The 15493-nt window shown below is 55.0% G+C and overlaps 1 protein-coding gene and 1 long non-coding RNA gene across 2 annotated transcripts in view; one reads left to right on the forward strand and one right to left on the reverse strand.

The window, feature by feature from the left end:
- Nucleotides 1–2615: 2615 nt before the first annotated feature.
- On the forward strand, nucleotides 2616–4356 carry LOC142871429 (uncharacterized). Its single transcript, XR_012919665.1, has 2 exons — nucleotides 2616–2705; nucleotides 4230–4356. It is a non-coding gene; the product is annotated as an uncharacterized LOC142871429 (long non-coding RNA).
- A 1737-nt stretch (nucleotides 4357–6093) lies between these two features.
- The window catches only part of DYNC1H1 (dynein cytoplasmic 1 heavy chain 1), a 68360-nt gene continuing 58960 nt past the window's right edge, over nucleotides 6094–15493 (reverse strand). The window contains exons 58-78 of the mRNA XM_076003711.1: nucleotides 14793–14939; nucleotides 14552–14702; nucleotides 14136–14389; nucleotides 13910–14044; nucleotides 13727–13821; nucleotides 13430–13604; nucleotides 13169–13244; nucleotides 11963–12123; nucleotides 11677–11788; nucleotides 11513–11573; nucleotides 11294–11417; nucleotides 11061–11174; nucleotides 10051–10221; nucleotides 9705–9922; nucleotides 9496–9599; nucleotides 8599–8810; nucleotides 8130–8283; nucleotides 7271–7413; nucleotides 6990–7158; nucleotides 6610–6737; nucleotides 6094–6452 (exon numbers count right to left, since the gene is read on the reverse strand). Of these exons, the coding sequence (XP_075859826.1) occupies nucleotides 6324–6452; nucleotides 6610–6737; nucleotides 6990–7158; nucleotides 7271–7413; nucleotides 8130–8283; nucleotides 8599–8810; nucleotides 9496–9599; nucleotides 9705–9922; nucleotides 10051–10221; nucleotides 11061–11174; nucleotides 11294–11417; nucleotides 11513–11573; nucleotides 11677–11788; nucleotides 11963–12123; nucleotides 13169–13244; nucleotides 13430–13604; nucleotides 13727–13821; nucleotides 13910–14044; nucleotides 14136–14389; nucleotides 14552–14702; nucleotides 14793–14939 (3033 nt within the window). The 3' untranslated portion in view covers nucleotides 6094–6323. The remainder of the gene's footprint in view (nucleotides 6453–6609; nucleotides 6738–6989; nucleotides 7159–7270; nucleotides 7414–8129; nucleotides 8284–8598; nucleotides 8811–9495; nucleotides 9600–9704; nucleotides 9923–10050; nucleotides 10222–11060; nucleotides 11175–11293; nucleotides 11418–11512; nucleotides 11574–11676; nucleotides 11789–11962; nucleotides 12124–13168; nucleotides 13245–13429; nucleotides 13605–13726; nucleotides 13822–13909; nucleotides 14045–14135; nucleotides 14390–14551; nucleotides 14703–14792; nucleotides 14940–15493) is intronic.

The following is a 15493-nucleotide window of genomic DNA, read 5'->3' on the forward strand; positions in this document are numbered from 1 at the left end:
CTCTTTCTTTTGATTAAGAAATAAAGGAAACAGTTGCTTTCCTCAGCAGCCTAGGTTTAGCAGGAGGGTTCTAGAACATGTGATGCGAGCCCCTGCCTGTGAGCCGCTGCCTGCCGCCTTGGTGGAAAGCCGCACCCGCCTGGCTTGCTGTTCTGCAGGTTAATCACAAAAAGGATCTCATGGACTTTGCCGAAGGGATCTGGAGAGAGGTATGTCACAGGAGGGGCCCGCAGCCACTGTCGTTTAGAGAATTTTTACCTTTTTGGGGGGAATAAATAACAATGTCAACTGTCTAAAGAGGAAATGAGCTCTCTGGGGAGGTTTTCACTGCCCGGGTGCAATGCGGGTAGGGTGGGGGCTTGCACTGTGTGCGTGTGTGCGTGTGTGCATGTGTGTGCGTGCGTGCACACGCGAGACCGAAGCCACTGTGCTCACTGAGGAGGGTGACTGGCGGTGTGCATGTTGTTAGTAAGCACTAAGTGCTGCACTGATCAACCCGATTGGCCAGCGGGTCTTCACGGGAGGGGGACCTCGTGGCATGTTCACAGGGACATGCGCACAGCGCTGGAAGCTCACAGAAGCACAGTTTGCCGCTGTTAACTCCAGGAAATGACATTGGTGCAGCAACAGTCCAGATTGCCCCAGGGGACTGTGAACTCAAATAAAGTCTTAAGGCTCACCCCCCCACCCGCTGACGGGATGGACCCCTCCCCTGGTGGCCAAGGGGACACCCTAAACTAAATTGCCTCCCAGGAGGAGGGGGGTCAGACATCCCTCATTGTGCTCCCCTCCCTTCTGGGGGACATCTTTTGTAACCCATTAACAGGCCTAAGGCTATGCAAGACACACCTGCAGGTCCTCAGTTTACACCACAAATCTATGTCTGGATAACAGCTCCTTATGTTAAAACATTGTGGGTTTTTTTTGGGGGGGTGCAGAGTCTCACTCTGTTGCCCAGGCTACAGTGCCGTGGCGTCAGCCTAGCTCACAGCAACCTCAGACTCCTGGGCTCAAGCAATCCTCCTGCCTCAGCCTCCCAAGAAGCTGGGACTACAGGCATGTGCCACCATGCCTGGCTAATTTTTTCAGTATATAGTTAGCTGGCCAATTAACTTCTTTCTATTTTTAGTAGAGAGGGCGTCTTGCTCTTGCTCAGGCTGGTCTCATGAGCACAAAAGATCCGCCTGCCTCGGCCTCCCAGAGTGCTAGGATTACAGGCGTGAGCCACCATGCCCGGCCTAAGTCAAAGAATCTTTAAATCCACCTGTAACCTGCCCCCACTTCAAGATGGCCCACCTTTCCGGACCAAACCAATGTATGCCTCCTATATATTGATTTATGACTTGACCTGTAACCCTTGCCTCCCTGAAATGTATAAAACCAGACTGTAACACAGCCACAGCGAGTCTACTTGCTTAAGACTTCTTGAGCGTGGCTCCGGGCCATGGTCCTCAAATTTGGCTCAGAATAATCTCTCTAAAATAATTTTACAGTTTGGCTTTTTTTCTGTTAACAAGACTTAGATTTGATCTGGAGACCTTTACTGTCGGAGCCGCTGGGCCCAGGGCTTTGCAGCACAAGCTCTGGCGGGTCCCCAGCGAGGATGCACCCGCAGGCGTTTTTGGGTGTTGTGGAATGTTGATCTAATGCATTCAAGCAATTGATTTGCAAGGCAGGTCACGCCAGAGTTGGCAACATCAGTGCTGGGATAACTTGCACATGAATGTGTCGTACTTTATCCCCCTGCTAGAAATTGCTGATGGACTCAGGAACACTTTTTTTGTTTTTTGTTTTTTTTTTGAGACAGTCTCACTTTGTTGCCCAGGCTAGAGTGAGTGCCGTGGTGTCAGCCTAGCTCACAGCAACCTCCAACTCCTGGGCTTAAGCAATCCTTCTGCCTCAGCCTCCTTAATAGCTGGGACTACAGGCATGCACCACCATGCCCGGCTAATTTTTTTTTTTAAAGCCAGTCAAATTTAGCAGTGGGGGGTTGAATACCAACTTTAGTGACACTAATGTGAATAAGTTCTGATAACCCACTACCATCGGACCAGCCTGGGCTAATTTTTTCTCTATATATTAGTTGGCCAATTAATTTCTTTCTATTTATAGTAGAGACGGGGTCTCGCTCTTGCTCAGGCTGGTTCTGAACTCCTGACCTTGAGAGATCCGCCTCCCAGAGTGCTAGGATTACAGGCGTGAGCCACCACCGCCCGGCTCAGGAACACTTTTGTCGTCAGCTTTTAGATCCTTACGATGGTGAATCAGAAGACCGCAGACATTCCCACCACGGCTTCAGCGACTGTCCTCTGGGTGACGTGAGCTGGAACATCGCTTTGTACACACTGAAGTCGAAGAGTCCAGGGGACATTCATCTAGAAGACTCTCTGTCATCAAAAATTCCAGACCTTGTCATGAAAGCTGCCAGCTGGGTCCCTGAGCCCCTGGCCAGCAGCGACGTGGACATGCAGCCCGAGGACTTGAGAGCCACAGAGGAAGACCGGGCGCCCGAGCCCCCCCTCGCTCCCGCCTCACCCCCTGGCAGACAGGGGCCTGGCCGAGCCAGGGGGCCACGGCCGTCCCCCAGACTCGGGAGCGAGAGGGACAGGGGGCCCAAACTCTCATTCTCCAAGAGAAAACTGGAGCTTTTACTTGCAGAGCCTGAAAAAAACAAGAGAAAGAAGCAGTTTGTGGCCTAATCCAAGGTGAGTGGTTCCGTTCAGGATGGGGCCCGGACCACAGGGGAGCAGGGACTCAGCTGCTCAGGGCTACTGTTGGTGAACACGAAACGTTTTCAGTGGGGCACATGGCCCCATTTATATCTTTTTTTTTTTTTTTTTGAGACAGAGTCTGGCTCTGTCACTCAGGCTGCAGTGCAGTGGTGGCGTTGTAGCTCACAGCAACCTCAAGCTCCTGGGCTCAAGCGATCCTCCTGCCTCAGCCTTCCAAATAGCTGGGACTACAGGCATGCACCACCAAGCCTGGCTAATTTTTTCTATATATATTAGTTGGCCAATTAATTTGTTTCTATTTTCAGTAGAGACGGGGTCTCGCTCTTGCTCAGGCTGGTTTCAAACTCCTGACCTTGAGTGATCTTCCTGCCTCAGCCTCCCAGAGTGCTAGGATTACAGGAGTGAGCCACCGTGCCTGGCCTGCCTAGTTTTTTTATATATATATATTTTAGTTGGCCAATTAATTTCTTTCTATTTATAGTAGAGATGGGGTCTCACTCTTGCTCAGGCTGGTCTCAAATTCCTGGCCTCAAGCGTTCCTCCCAGCTTGGCCTCCCAGTGTGCTGGGATTATAGGCCTGAGCCATTGTGCCCGGCCTGTGTATCTTTTTAATTTTTTTTTGAGACAGAGTCTCGCTTTGTTGCCTAGGCTGGAGTGAGTGCCGTGGTGTCAGACTAGCTCACAGCAACCTCAAACTCCTGGGCTCAAGCAATCCTGCTGCCTCAGCCTCCCGAGTAGCTGGGACTACAGGCATGTGCCACCATGCCCGGCTAATTTTTTCTATATATGTTAGTTGGCCAATTAATTTCTTTCTATTTATAGTAGAGACGGGGTCTCGCTCTTGCTCAGGCTGGTTTCGAACTCCTGACCTCGAGCAATCCGCCCGCCTCGGCCTCCCAGAGAGCTAGGATTACAGGCGTGAGCCAGCACTCCGGCCTCGGCCTGTGTATCTTAATAATAAACAAGGACTCACCACTGAGCGTGAAATGGGTTTCCAATTCAGGGCAGGCCCTGTGTGGTCCTCACTGACCCCTCCTCCCCTGAATTCCAGAGAATTTCTTTACTACATATTTATGTATCCTAAAATAAGCGATTTTGGGGGGAACTCTGACCCCTGGGGTCGGTTGTTGTCATGACCTTTGTGCCCAGGCCTTACACAGCCAGCGCAGAGGGTCCAGCTGGGACGGCAGGGAAGGCACCGGAGGGGAGGTCTGCCCTGCCCGCCGCCGGGCCGGGTGGGGGCGTGGGCAGGGCAGGACGGGCGGCCTCCCACTCCCAGCTGGCGCTCTCTGCTCGAAGCTTCCTCCCTCCGTATTCTTACTTATTTTCCTGTTCATGCTGTTTACGAGGCGAGGATCTGAGCAGTTTTGGCTCAGGCTGTCGGGATGATCATGGTCTCGACGCAGTAGCACTTACAAATAATGGGGTGGCGGCAGTTCTTCCTTTTATCCCATTTCTGTGGGTTTGTTCCCTGAGCTTTGATTTACTCCCTAGCAGGCGAGAGCTGAGAGCGAGTCTGCTGCCCACGCCAGGCGGTTCGCGGCCTCCGCTCCGAGTCCGGCGCCCTGGGCGAATCCCCGGCCCATGCTGTTCCTGAGTGCCAATAAAAGGGATGTCCCCACAAGGAGCCGCTCGTTCCTCTTGGCGGATTGGAGGTGGGGACCCGGCAGGTGCTGTTCAGGCCACCCAGCTCCCCTTAGGCGCCCCTTAGTGCCCAGATGACACCTCTGCCAGGTGAGGGTGAGTAGGGTGGCGGCGAATGCCCTGCTGGACCCTCCTGACCACCGGGTGAGGAGGTGCAGTCCCGGGGGAGGTGGGGTGGGCCTCTCACTCCCAGGGTGCCCCTGCAGCCCCATGGAACAAGCTCTGCGTGAGGCCCGGGGACCTGGGTGCTGTCTGGTGGGGCGTTAGGTTGGGAGGCAGCAGGGAAAGCCTCAGGCGCTCCTGGTGGCCGCCGTGGAGGTCCTCACCTTGGGGGAGGCCTGGACATGAGTTCCCTGCCCCTATCCCTCCAGCGCCCTTGGAGGAGTCTGGTGGCCAGGGACGCTTCTGCCCGTTGGCCTTGGGCAGAACCAAGGCCTCCATTTCAGGAGCTCGCTCCTTGCTCCCTCCCAGCCAGGCCTTAGGGTTCACAGGACGCGCCCCGGAGTCCCCATTCTGCCCCGACGTGAGCCTCTGTGGCTCGGACCCTGCTCTGGAGATGGGGTGGGATGGCAGGCCCAGGTGAGAACACGTCTGCACGGTGAGGTTTGGGGGTGTCCCTGCTGCTCCCAGGCTCGCTCTGCTGGGGGCACCCTGCGGCCTCACGCGTAGAGGTGCCAAGAACCCTTATGCATGTTTCTTGTGTCAGAGACACATTTCCAAAGGGCGGGCCCTAATTTTCAATCAAATCCAGCACTGGCCCGCAATCAGGCCACCAAGGATCCCGGATGCCAAGCTCAGAGCCAGGTGGGGAGGGGGTCCTGACTCTCGGAGACCACCTGACGAGGGGATGGGGCTCAGTCACTGTGCTGGTGACACTCGCACGTGGTGGGGGCAGTGGCAGCCCTTTAGGGCCTATCCACAGCTGACCCTAGGAGCGCTGGAAAGACAGGAAACCTGTTTCCACAGGTAGGCCGCCCCCTTGCCCGCTGCTGAGAGTGGGAGGAGTAAGCAGCCCACCACGTGGGCCTCTCCCACTGCCGCTAGGGTTGAGCTGGGCACCCACACCCTGGACCGTGGAACAGAGACCACCTCGGGCCCGCACCCTGCCAACAGCGCCAGCGGCTCGGGTCAGGAGTGATAACTGGAGCCGGGATGGTCAGAGCTTTTCCAGCCACACCGGCTGTTTCTGTGAAGTACTTTTTTTTTTTTTTTGAGGCAGAGTCTCTGTTGCCCGGGCTAGAGTGCCGTGGCGTCAGCCTAGCTCACAGCAACCTCAGACTCCTGGGCTCAAGCCATCCTCCTGCCTCAGCCTCCCAAGAAGCTGGGACTACAGGCATGTACTACCATGCCCAGCTAATTTTTTAATATATTTTTAGTTGGCCAATTAATTTCTTTCTATTTATAGTAGAGACGGGGTCTCGCTCTTGCTCAGGCTGGTTTTGAACTCCTGACCTTGAGTGATCCTCCTGCCTCGGCCTCCCAGAGTGCTAGGATTACAGGCGTGAGCCACTGCACCCAGCCTGTGAAATGTTCTTGATTCAGGGCCACTGTGGTCACCCTGGAGCGGGGCTCACTCAGCGCCCCAAGTGCTTGCGGTGAGGAGGGCTGGGACATAGTGGTGGCCTGGCCATCCCGTGGGAACTAGAGCTCTGCCCCCGCCCGTTGCAGAGGGCCCAGCGCCCCAAGACTACAGCTGACAGAAGAGGCAGGAGCCGGGTCATGCTTAGTGTTTTATTTCATAAAATGAGCCATGCTATCAACCCTCTAAAAACACCTACTTGGATCTTTCCAATGTCCACCACTCCTAACCGTCAGATTCCATTCAGTTTCCTCCACTCTCAAGCCAACTACTTTCTTTTCACAAGTTCATACCTTCCAAATGTTTTAATAATGAATAAATGTTAAATATTGACTTTTACAGCAAGGGGAAGCTAGAAAAGTTCAGTTTTACTCTGTGCACAAGACTGCAACGCCACGCTCGTAGAAGCTGCGAGGATCTTCTTTCGTAGCAATTTCGAAGTCGACAGTGAAGATAAGGTCTGCTCGGGTGAAGTTCAGGTAGACAGGTAAGGTCACCTGCAAGAAAAGCAGCAGAGGGGCTTACACAAGAGGAAGTGGCTGCTTCTATGAAGTGGATTCTCTGTTACAGCAGAACTCAGGTGCGGAAACAGGGAGACGACCTCGCCCACCACCGGGTCCTGCAGCGGCTCCCTGACCTCGGGGCGGCACTCACCACACTGGCCTTTTTCTCTGCGTTCGTTTGCTTGACCCAGCGCAGCTGTGTCAGGGGGAGCACGGTGGAGATGGCGCTGGACAGGGACAGCTTGTTGTTGGTGCACGTGGCCCCCTGCAGCTTCAGACCTGTGGGACAGAAGTCAAAGCCCATCTGACGTGAACACAGCAGCCACACAGACCAAGGTCCCAGGGCTCTCACAGGTAAACCGGACAGCTCTATGGGCCACCAGCCGGTCACCTTAAATGCATTCATTGGGGAACATCGTCTCAGACAACCAAAGTCTCTCCTAAGCGGTCAGGCTGGGCAAGCTAGAGGCCCAGTGCGGGGAAGGTGAACTTAAGGGAAGAGCCACTATTTTCTGTGAGGCTCCAACTCACCTGTGACCCCGAAGCTGCAGGCATCCAGGGTGGCACTCTGTGAGGTGGTGACATTGACTTCCAGGCAGAGCTCCTCCAGGGACCAGCTGTTGGCCTGGGCCACGTACTGCCTGGTGGCCGTGATGTACGCCTCAGGCACGAACAGGCCACCCAGGCACACGTGGATGTTCTGTGGGAAGCAGCTCGGGTCAGACCTGGGCCCTGTGCTGTTCCCGGCTGCCCCACCCGCTCCAGGGATAGCTGCTGACCACCCCTGGGCTTCTGAGGACCGTCCTTCCCACCTTTAGCTCCTTGGCGCCGCCCGACGCAGCCGCCAGCGAGATGTTCTGGAGCTGTTTGATCCGCTCGCTGAAGTCGGACACCCACTGGATGACGGTCATGCCCGCAGGCACCGTGTAGTGGGACCAGCTCCGAGGCAAGATCCCTGCAAACAAGGCACGGAGCCCCCGGCCCGGCGTAAGTCCTGACGACGCCCCAGCGCAGACTGGGCACATGTGCGAGCGCCCGTCACCGCAAGCCGCGCCCACAGGTGTGACGCTCCACCCGCCTCCCCTTCCCGGCCCGTCAGCAGGCTGGCCAGCGCGAGTCTCAGCACAGTGCGGCTTCTAGGGTCAAATTAGCGTGTGTGTGAAGGACCACAATCACGTCCAAGTGGAACGACAGTGACAAACTCACATCACACAAACTTGGACACAAGGGGGCCCCTGAGGGCTCCCCGCACCTGTGGACTCAGCCTACCTCTCCCGTCCGGGTCTGCGCCTGCTTGCCGCAGCCCGGCACACCGCCAGCCCTTGCTGGGCAAGGCCGCCATGCTGCCCATTCACTGCCTGGGGAGACCCCGACAGTCACAGAGCTTGCACAAAGGTTTCAGTGACCCGGCGGAGAAGGAAATGGAAGTCCAGGCCCCTCCCCACACCCTAAGTTGAGAGCACTGAGCTGCCCCCAGGGAAGCTGGCCCAGAAGGACACTTTGGCCAGGCCTGGCTGTCACCACGTCATGTTTACAGATGTGTCAGTACCCGAGACTGTGCCCTTCTCTAGGTGGTGGGGTAGGGGCGGTGGTGGCGGGGCCCAGGCCCAGGCCAGTGCCCAAGTCCTGCCCTGCTGGCCTGAGCTCCCAGGTACCCAACTTCTAAAATACCTTTCACCAGCTCGTTGATGAGTGTACGCAAGTAGTTGGTCTGTTTTTTCTTTCCTTCACACACTTGGACGACATCTGCGAGATCCTGGCGCACGTCCTGAAGCAGTTTGGCGCCCATCTTCACTTCTCGCTCAAAGAACCTGAACAGAGGATCCTGAAACCATTCAAAGAGAAGGGTGAGAATTAAGGAAGCAGCCCCTTCTTGAGCAGTAAGTCAGCCTCTGGGGAGAGACCCAGACTCCCTAACAGCTTCCCCGGGCTGATCCGGACCAGGCCTCGAGTGGAACGGCGCTGGGCACAGCCCCGTGGCCTGCCTGACCCGCGGCTCGACAGCGCTCTGAGGAGCAGGGCTCCCGCCGCCGCCTTCTGGAGCACCAACCTCCCGGCATCGTCAACCCATCTGTTCCACAGGCCCGGCCAGACACAGGAACTGGCTCTGTCCCAGGGCCGCCCGCCCCGCCCCAGCCACCTTGATGTTCTCCACGGTGCGCTTGAGGTGGCTCAGCGTCTGGGGGATGAGCAGCAGCCAGTTGGACGCGGTCGTGTGCAGCGTGCGCATCCAGGCCGGGCGCCCGTCGGACGTGGAGTCCGTCCTCGCCTTTTTCTCGGTCTCGGCGTAGGCCAGGTCGTCTTCATCCTCCAGCATCTGCATCTTCAGCATCTTGCTGATCATGTCCACGCCTGAGCCACCATCGTGGCGTGGAGGAGCGGGCACCAGGAAAAGAGGGAAAGGAGGACTCAACTGTGAGGCCCGCCTGCTGGGTTTGCGCCGGGGCGACCTCGGTGCTTTGAGAAGTACCAGGTGTTCTAAAGCCCAGGGGACGCCCGGGCAGGAAGCCCCAGAACCTCCTGTGCTCGCGACAGAACGGAGAGGCCTGCCTGACGTGACGCGTGCGATCCTGTCCTGTTAACCGGCTGTGTGAGCTCTGGTGAATCCCTTGTCTTTTCTGGGCCTTTTCCCATAAACAAAAGTCTAGCCCTGCTGTCCTGCAGGGTGTGGGGGAGGACTCAATGGGACAGCTTGCTGGGCCCCTCCCCTGCTCTGACTGCACTGCTCTGGGGAACCCTGCTTTGAGAATCACTGATTAAATCATTTCTTAGATCCCTTTTGGCTCAAAGTACATGAAATAGACTAAAACATCACTTCATACCAGATACTTTTAAACTGTTGAGGAAAAAAGTCACTATTTCTGAAAGACGAAAATCTAAATACAGTTTCCAGACTTATGCACACAAATAGCAAGCCTTTTCTCCACAACTGATTGATGTTGCAGAAAAGATACCCCTTTTCTCTGCGAGTGGAGCTGGGGAGGCTGGTGGTCTCAGGAGATGGGCTTGGGGCTCTGGGGGACTCGTGGCTACGCACCCTGCGTGGTGAGGAGGACTCTCTCGGCGTTGTTGGGCAGGCCCAGCCAGGAGGGCGTCTGGGTGTCCGGGAGCAGCTCCACCCACTGCACAAACTCCTCTCGCCTGGAAAACCGGCACATTTGGGAAGGGTATTAGGGGCGGTGCTAGGAAATGACACCAGACGCCCTGACATCACAGCCACCACGGTTCTGGCAGACAGCTGCATACCTGATGCCGTCTGGCATCTGAATGTCCTTATGGCCGTCGACCTTGCACGCCAGCTTAAACTCGCTGTCAAAGCTCTTGGTTGTGAACAGACGCTCCAGGAAAGTGTTGAGCAGACGCTGGTCAAACTCGTTGTCCACACGCCCGCCGTAAATGGACTGGGCCATCAGGGTCTTCAGCGCGGACCAAGGGATCTTATCTGGCGAGATGTTCTGCCTGCCCTGGGTGAGGAAAGGCCGGGTTGCGGTTGGAGGGAGGCCCTGGCGCTCCCTCTCGGGCAGTCACAGGGGACTGCCTACTGTCTGCTGCCAGCCCACTGCCCCGTGGCCAGGGCACGGCCCACACTTGCCTTAGCCGTGTCGTCCAGCCACGTGTCCACCGTGTCGCAGGCTGACCGCAGATCAGACTCTCCAAACTCGTACTTCTTTGACCAGCCCAGCGGCGCGTACCGCAGGCGCTCCTGGATGATGGCGTGGAACCAGGCCAGCAGGAAGTACAAGCGGGCACGCTCGTTGGGAGACTGGGTGAGGGAAAAGGGACAAGGACGGAGTCGTCAGAGGCAGCACCCCGTTCTCTCTCAGAGAACAGCGTAGAGGCCATGTCACGGTCCCGGCATAGAAAGGGCTCTCCCCGCACTGACGCTGGCACCAAATTCGGGCGAACGTTGCTGCGGGAGAGAAGCACGCTGCTCTTCCTACAGTGAAGATGCGAGCCAATGACACGGCTGAGAAAATTTATTTAGCTAATAGGAAATCATATAGGGAGGGCAGATTGTCTAAAATGTCAAAAAAGGTAGATTACAGCACAAATAAGAGAATTGGTTCAAACTTATTGTCACATCCCTTCCTCCTGCTCCAAACTTATTGTCACATCCCTTCCTCCTGCTCAAGAATCCTGGTCCTTGCTCGGCACCTGGGGGGCCCCAAGGCCGTGCTGGGGAGGAGGGAGAGCCTGTATCCTCTTGGGGCATGACGCTGAGTTCTACCTTCTCTCATCTACCAGATGAGTTCTCCGCTCATCTGGGCCCAAGCACTGGGTACATGGGCTTTTATCTTTCAGCCCGTTCCCATGAAGGAAACTCTGCCTACAGCTAAAAGGTAAAATCACCAGTGTCACCCACCATCGTGGCGCGGCTAGGAAGCAGAGTCTTGTGTCCAGACTCAGTGATGTGTCTTACAGGTTTACACGGAGCAAGCACACCAGGAGCACGAGATCTCTCTCTCTTGTTTTTGCGAGTGGGTCTCTGTTACTCATGCTGGTCTCAAACTCCTGACCTCAAGCGATCTGCATGCCTCAGCCTAATACAATGCTAGGATTATAGGAGCAAGGCGCGGCCCCCAGCGGGGACCAGATCTTTACCTTGCATATCCGAGAGACGGGGATACTGCTGAACGTCCTCAGCATGTTGGCCTTCACCCCTGGGGGAGGCTCGAACACGAAGATGCGACCCGCGCGCAGCAGGTTCACAGGCACCTGGAGGGGACGGCACAGCGGCTTCCATTACTGCTCTGGTTCCGACATAGGATCTGCTCTGCCTCACATACACACAGGCTACACGGGAAGATGTCACACGAGCCTTCAATGTCACCCACCTTGGGGTTGATCTCCATGGTGAGGAAGAGTCTGAAGCAGGCGTGCGGCTGCAGGGAGTGCAGCTTCTTCTCCAGCTGCATCAGCCACCCCGGGGCCAGGTGCACGTTCTTCAGCATCACCCACCTGCGCACACAACGCGAAAGCCACATGATAGGCCAAGTTCCCGCCTGAATTCTTGGGGACTAAGACTTTCTAAAAACAAAAGTAAACAGGCCTACCTGCCCGACTTCACAGCGGTGTTTATCGCCTTGTCTGCTTGGTTAAAGCCTTCTGCGGAGCCTGGTTCAATGAAGCCCAGTGTTAGCGACGACAGCCCTGGACTCTCACGCCTACCATGGGCCCTGCGGGGCTTCAGCCCACAAAACCCATCCAGTGCCCTTACCGATCGCGATGGACGTGATCTGCGTGTTCTGCTCAGCTGCAAGGTCCTCAACGTGCCCACTGGCGTCATACCCAGGCACAGAGCACATCAGGACAGGAGTGTTTGGCTTCACCTGCACATGAAGGAGGCAGAACAGTTAGAAGCTGTGCCAGCGGACGGCGTGTGCCTGTTAATTGAGAGCGCCCCCGGAATCCATAGCAGGTTCTGGGCCGTGGGAGGATGGCGCAGCCAGGAGTCAGAGCAGACGCCAGGGCTGCTGCCAGCTGCCACTGGGAGCGTAAGTTACCTCTGTGCCCACGATGTGGGTCAGGTCCAGTGGCTGCTCCATGATGGACATGAAGGACTCTCCGAGGTTTGTTGAAACAAACACATGGGCCATGGCCAGCAGGCGGTCAGGCCGGAACGCCTGGATCAGGAGCAGGCGGTGGATGGCTTGCCCGATGGGAGCTGAAACGAGGTGTGGAAAGGGCCGGCGGTTGGTGAAGGCGGACTTGGAGGCGCCCTGCCCTGCCCGGCCGCTCTTCCCACAGCACACATCCAGGGCTCAGCTCACACTACATCTCGGAAATCATGACACCCCTTCTGGTCCTCTCTGCTCCAGGAGAACTTGCTACCATCTGCAGTGCCTCACCTGAGCCCTCTGGACACCCCTGTGACAGCCCTTTACCACCTGGATGTCTCCGCAGGACAAGGTGCCATTTCCTGATTTTTTTTTTTTTTTTTTGAGACAGAGTCTCACTTTGTTGCCCAGGCTACAGTGAGTGCCGTGGCGTCAGCCTTGCTCACAGCAACCTCAATCTTCTGGGCTCAAGCGATCCTCCTGCCTCAGCCTCCCGAGTAGCTGGGACTACAGGCATGTGCCACCATGCCCAGCTAATTTTTTGTATATATATGTTTTTAGTTGGTCAATTAATTTCTTTCTATTTTTGGTAGAGACGGGGTCTCGCTCAGGCTGGTTTCGAACTCCTGACCTTGAGCAATCCGCCCGCCTCGGCCTCCCAAAGTGCTAGGATTACAGGCGTGAGCCACCGCGCCCGGCCTCATTTCCTGATTTTTGACTTCCTCTATTGAGACCTGTTCACTGCAGAACACCTGGAGTGAACTCCTTAGGAGGTGGCCCTGTCCCCACTGCTGAGGGCAGCAGAGCTCCATGCTCCGCTCCCTGAGCCTGGCTACCCAGGGCCTGGCCCCACAGACTCAGAAATGCCCTGTGGCATTCTGTTCCTGTTTGTAGCAGACTGTTTCTCTTCTGGTCTTTAAGCATGAATTGAAATAGGAATTAGGGGTTTTTGACCTTCTACTTCTAAGCCAACCCCTACCTAGAAGCCATCTCCTTAAGTGGTTTCCTAAAAAGTTTAAACACCGAAATATTTATCTTGGGCATCAGTAACTTTATTTTTTAGATATGTCTCTTAAAGCTGTAAAACTCAACCTTACATCCAGATCCAGAGAGAAAACAACGGGGTGCGCGCGCATGCAGACATGGGCTTACTTGCAGGTGTTTCTTCATTCCAGAGGTATGGCACGGTCTGCTCTGGGGAGCTGCTGTCCAGCCAGATGCCAAATTGCTGTGGAGAAAACGGTGGGAGCCCTGAGCAGGCCAGGCTGGCCTCTGGGGCTGAGACAGGCATGACACATGTCTGGCATGAGAGCACAGACACAATAGTCTGGGTTCACATCATGTGATTCCTCATTGCCGATTTCCTGGGATAAGGCCAATGGTTTCACTGGGAACGTTCAAAAGAACAATTACCTCGTCTGCTTGAACCTTTGCGATAAGATCTTTAAATGCAGGAAGACAGCTCAACCTCACAACTGCTTCTGCCTGCTCGACAGTCAAGCCCTGGATTTTGGGGGTTGAGCCAGCACTAAGCACGATCTCCTTCCCTCTCAAGAAGTGCTGGAATTCAGCATCATAGGTGGGCTCCCTGGAAAGGGTGCAAGAGGTAAGCAAGGGTCTCTTATTTTCGCTTTTACTGTCACTAAAACAACCGTCACGACGTAAAGAAAAGAACGTGTTCTATCATAGGACGCTAGCAAGCAACCTTACCCCATGGTGCCCTTCAGCTTGATTCTCGCCAGCAGCATGGCGAAGGTGATGTGGTCCTGATGCAGCATGCCTCTGGCCACCCGGTTAAACGCCACCTGGGACAAAAGCAGGTGAGACGCTGCTGTTCCTGAGAAGGTACTCTGCCCCTCCGTCCCGGGAAGCAGCGAGCGCTGCGCCCTCTACCTGGAAGAGGTCCTTCGTGATGATGGAGAGGCGCTGCGTGTGGTCAGTGATGCCCTTCAGATTCGGGTTCTCGTACAGGACATTGTGATAAATGTCCAGGAAGAACTGCAGGGAGTACTGGTACAGGAAGTGTATCTGAAAGGAAGTGGTGGGTGGCCGTTAGGCAGTGCTCCTGAGCACCGGTGCCAGCGGGCCTGGAGCTGCTGCCATAGCCGAGGGCGCCCACCTGCTTGAGGGACTCCATGGTGAAGTAGATGCTGCTGCAGGCGGTGGAGAGCGGCAGGTACTGCTGGGACACCGTCTCCACTTCCTGCATGACGATGTCCGTCTCCTCTACCTTCCTGGTGACCTCGGCAGCCTCTCTCTTCAGGTTCTCCAGCGTCGTTATGATCGTGTCATCATCCAAAATGCGCCCTTTCACCTCGTTCAGAGCCTGCAGCAGGGACTTCTCCAGCTGACGTAAACGCAGCTGAAATTCCCCTGAAATGAACAAAACATGCAGAGTTAGCTGCGATGCTGACCTTCCTTCGAAAGGAGAGCTCTCTGAAGTGTCTGCCTTGAACCTGGAACGCCTCAGTGGCTCAGACCTTCAGCCTCCTAACCTGCACCAAGCACCTAAAATCCACGGACCCAGAACTATACCTTGGAGTTTAAGAAGATCGGACCGTTTTTCGTCCACGTCGGGTCTTTCTGCTTTAAGTACTTCATTTAGACACTGGCTTTGTAAACTGCTCCGGGTGACTGTGAAGTTCACGAAAGTCACTCGGGAACAGAGATCTGGTGGGAACTCAACCTGCCCAAACAGAGAACAGTCTGTTTTGTTAATTCAGCTGCAAAACCAGATCCTGCCACATTTCCCTATGGGAAGTGTCCCACTCCTTACAGTTGGATCCCGGGTGGACAAGAAGATGACAAACGATGGTGACAGGTCTATGTCTTGGTCACCAAGGGTGATCAGCACTCTCCCTCCTGTTCGCCGAACTTCACGGTTTAGTACTGGGTTCAAAACTGGATCGTAGCTTTCCACATCCTTTATGACACATGGGTGCAACTTAACGGTTAGGGTTTTCCAATATTTATCTTCACCCAAATAGTGTGTTGCTGTCCTACTCTAGATAAATACGCCCAGGAGCCACCTAGCCACTTAGACCTGCACGGTCCAATATGGCAGCCACTAGTGACATGTGCCTACCTGAATTTAAATGAATTAAAATAAAATCCAGTTATTAGTCACACTGGCAACAGGAAGTACTCAATGGCCACATGTGGCTGGTGGCTACCACAATGGATAATGCAGGTGGTAAGACAGTCCTACCTCTGCAGATAGTTCTGGTGGATAGTACTGAGTTAGACTCTCCAATTAGAATTTTAAATGCAAACACTGATTTTGTTGAATTTATTTCTTCTAGAACAATCTCAAAGCTTTATTCTTGTTCTGATATCAAAGTCTTAGAAAGTTCAAAAGTTATCAGTGTTTGGATTATGTAATTTAGTTTTATTTCACGTCCACTATGTTTGAAGAAAACCTAAATGCAACCCTAATAGGAATTCACTCTTGGACAGTGTTTGAAGAATTTAAAGCCA

This window comes from Microcebus murinus, chromosome 6 (genome assembly GCF_040939455.1).
Source record: "Microcebus murinus isolate Inina chromosome 6, M.murinus_Inina_mat1.0, whole genome shotgun sequence".
NCBI lineage: Eukaryota > Metazoa > Chordata > Mammalia > Primates > Cheirogaleidae > Microcebus > Microcebus murinus.